This window comes from Haliotis rubra, unplaced genomic scaffold (genome assembly GCF_003918875.1).
Source record: "Haliotis rubra isolate DU_JTF1 unplaced genomic scaffold, ASM391887v1 Scf762, whole genome shotgun sequence".
In the NCBI taxonomy this organism is placed as follows: Eukaryota; Metazoa; Mollusca; class Gastropoda; order Lepetellida; family Haliotidae; genus Haliotis; species Haliotis rubra.
Genome location: NW_025767482.1, coordinates 490,173 through 493,443, shown reverse-complemented (window position 1 = coordinate 493,443; position 3,271 = coordinate 490,173). Strand labels below are relative to the sequence as shown.

The 3,271-nt window shown below is 45.6% G+C and overlaps 1 protein-coding gene across 1 annotated transcript; it reads right to left on the bottom strand.

The window, feature by feature from the left end:
• Positions 1 to 431: 431 nt before the first annotated feature.
• Positions 432 to 2,144, bottom strand: LOC124260423. The gene is made up of 3 exons (XM_046694734.1): positions 1,973 to 2,144; positions 1,714 to 1,810; positions 432 to 1,473 (listed from the first exon to the last, which is right to left on the bottom strand). Exons 1-3 carry the CDS (start codon positions 2,142 to 2,144, stop codon positions 546 to 548), a joined length of 1,197 nt encoding a protein of 398 aa, XP_046550690.1. The 3' UTR covers positions 432 to 545.
• Positions 2,145 to 3,271: the final 1,127 nt, after the last annotated feature.

The following is a 3,271-nucleotide window of genomic DNA, read 5'->3' as shown; positions in this document are numbered from 1 at the left end:
CGCCATCTGTAACTTCACCGACAGCGTAGCCACCACTCACTCACTCTCGTCACTCAAACCCTCGTCACCCAAACGCCGGTCTCGAGCTGTCTGGTTTCCTTGAGTCACGTGACTACTATCCTCATTCCTTGTTGTCTGGATTTGACATTGATCCAATGCATCTTGGAGGTTCTCATCCGTACTATCCTGTGTTTGACCGTTTGTTGGAATACTGATCCCCACGTCATGTTCGTATGTCCCATGTACCTTGTATGGGTGTGTCAGATGGTGGTATGGGTTCACCGTGACTGAGGTCCGGTCACGACGTCTAAACCCACCTGTCATGTCTGTCTGGGGGACAAAGTCTTTCGGGGTTGAGATGTCAGGAGCAGCGATATCCGAGACGTCCATTGACACGTGTTTGGTGGCAGACATCAGATGCTCCACATGGACACGTAGAAGTGTGATAGGTTGTGTGCTCAATATATTCTGGTAGATCCTCGTGACGGGGAGAGACACTAGCATCTTTGTATTGTGGAAATCGGACGGCTTCTAATTCGAAGTAGTCATGCCTGTTCTTTCGCCCAGTGCGTTCTTGAATGTCCTGATTTTTTGTCCTCATCTGCTTCTGTCACTGTTTGGTGATCGTCATGACGGCCATGTATAGTGTCGGACCTTTCACACTGTTCTTGAAGGTCACAGTCTTGGGTGAAGGTCACCCGTAGTTCAGTTCTGCTGAGATATATATAAGGGTTATCTGTGTTTTCAGATGTATAACTGAGTTTATCAAAAGCTGCTTTACTTTCATTTTTCAAATAAAGGGGCTCCTTTTCGAAGTAATAGCTCTTGTTCGTTTTCTGAATGTCTGGCTTGACATTAAGTTCCTGCTGCTCAAAGGACGTGTAAGTTTCATCTGTTCGTCGTACCGAAAGGCGGTTAAAGGTGGAGAGGGGTTCATATATTGAACTTTCTTCGAACACGTCTCCGTTATCAGATCCGGCAAATCCCATCTCACAGGTACGAAGATGACGTGGGGGATGATCTGTGGGTGAAGCTGCTATGTGGCATGTCTGCGATGTCTTCTGTAGGGTCAGCTCCTGTAGCATGACGTCATCATGGTTTACCTGAGAATGGACAACACAGAAGGAGTCCTCCTCCCCAACCTCCACCTCCCAGTAGTCTGCACTGTCCCTTTCACGCCTGGGGATGTCCAGTTGGGCGTACGCACTGTCTCCTGGACAACCTCCTTCACCGTTCTCCACCCGACTCACACTGTACTTCACTGCACTGTGTCCCTGGCGGACAGTGAGGGTAGGCCAGTGGTCACTATCTGCCATCGGCCCAATGTTCTCCAAACTGGACATATGCACCACATTCTCGTCTCCAGAGGTCATGTCAGAGTATAGGTTGGCAACAACAGGTGCACTCGCGTGGTTTAAGTGTGTGCACGTGTTGGGCGATACGATGGAAGACTGGTCCCTTTTCCAGGGTTTCCTACAACAAAATATATCATCTCATATTCAACAAATAAACACATGTCCAGCTTACATTAAATGTTGAAAGAATGTTTTCGTAGAATATAGGAACTGGCCAGTACATTGTACTTGTTCACACATGCAAATTACAAATCGCGATATTGCTATGACGATCAGAAGTGACATGACATGTAATACAGAAGCATATTTGATGGTGACGGTTAATCATTTCATGAATACATGTTCCTAGCTGGTTTACCTGTACACACAGAGGAGGCAGGTCACTAGCAGTGTAGTGAAGACCATCACACCCACCAACACCACCAGCAATACAACAACACTGTGGACACTGGGGGCTGCAACAAAATGGAGATCAAACTGACTTTCATCATCATTATATTCTCTAACATTTACAACAAACGATACATGTTCTCATATGTAAATTATTGGCCTTCAAGTGCCTTTCATGATATTTACATAACACAATGACACAGATGCGATAACTTTAATGTTATTACCGTTAGTTCGGGACTCTGTTGTAGATTTAGTTGTCGACAAGGTACTTCCGGACGTGGATTCTGTTGGTTTCATTGTACTTCCGGTCATCGATTCAGTTGGTAATAAGGTACTTCCGGTCGTCGACTCTGTTGGTGATACGGAATTTCCGGACGTGGATTCTGTTGGTTTCATAGTACTTCCGGTCGTCGATTCTGTTGGTAAGATGGTACTTCCGGTCGTCGACTCTGTTGGTGATATGGTACTTCCGGACGTGGATTCTGTTGATTTCACGGTACTGTCCGGTCATGGAATCTTCAAGGTAATTCCGGTACTTCCGGACGTGGAATCTGTTGGTGATATGGTACTTCCTGTCATGAAATCTGTTGGTGATATGGTACGTCCGGTCATGGATTCTGTTGGTGACTTGGTACGTCCGGTCATGGAATCTGTTGTGACATTGACTCTGGTGTTTCAAAGTCATTCCGGTCATGGAATCTGTTGGTGACATGGTACGACCGGACGTGGATTCTGTTGGTTTCAAGGTACTTCCGGACGTCGATTCTGTCGGTGACATGTTTCTTTCTGTTGATGACATGGTGCTTTCAGTTGTGGATTCTTCTGATGAAATCGGGTGTGCTGAAGCTGACAACGGTCATAAAATATGTGTAGAAAACAAAGTTAAACAATACATGAGTATTGGAGTGAGTGAGTTTAGTTTTACGCCGCTTTTAGCAATATTCCAGCAATATCACGGCGGGGGACACATGAAATGGGTTTCACACAGTGTGCCCATGTGGGGAATCGAACACGGGTCTTCGGCGTGACGAGCGAACGCTTTAACCACTAGGCTACCCCACTGCCCCGAAATGAGTATTGGAAGTAAGCTTTAATAACGCACATTTGATTGAAACATCCTGAAGTGACAGCTCAATTAAAATATGCTACAATTGAGTGAGAAAGTTGTCTTCGCCCATCGGTGGTATACGCAGACATGAAGATATGTCCGACATATGCGACACGGTGTACACGGACAGGACAACTTATCTTTCCTCGCACATAAGTGTCATTTTCTGATTGGCTGAGCGCTCTTCTATTAATATTAATGTACCCCGCTGGGCACTTCGTGTTTGTAATTCTTTATCTCGAATAATTGAGTTACGTATGGTGTACGGAAATTACCGATGTTTTGCGAATGCAAGTCGATGGAAGGGAGATAACTCTAAAGTTGGTTTCGGTCTGTCGTTGTCGGTATAGGTAATTGCCTAACTCTGGTGCGCCTTATCATGATCCGATACCCGTGAGTTCGAAATAAACATTGA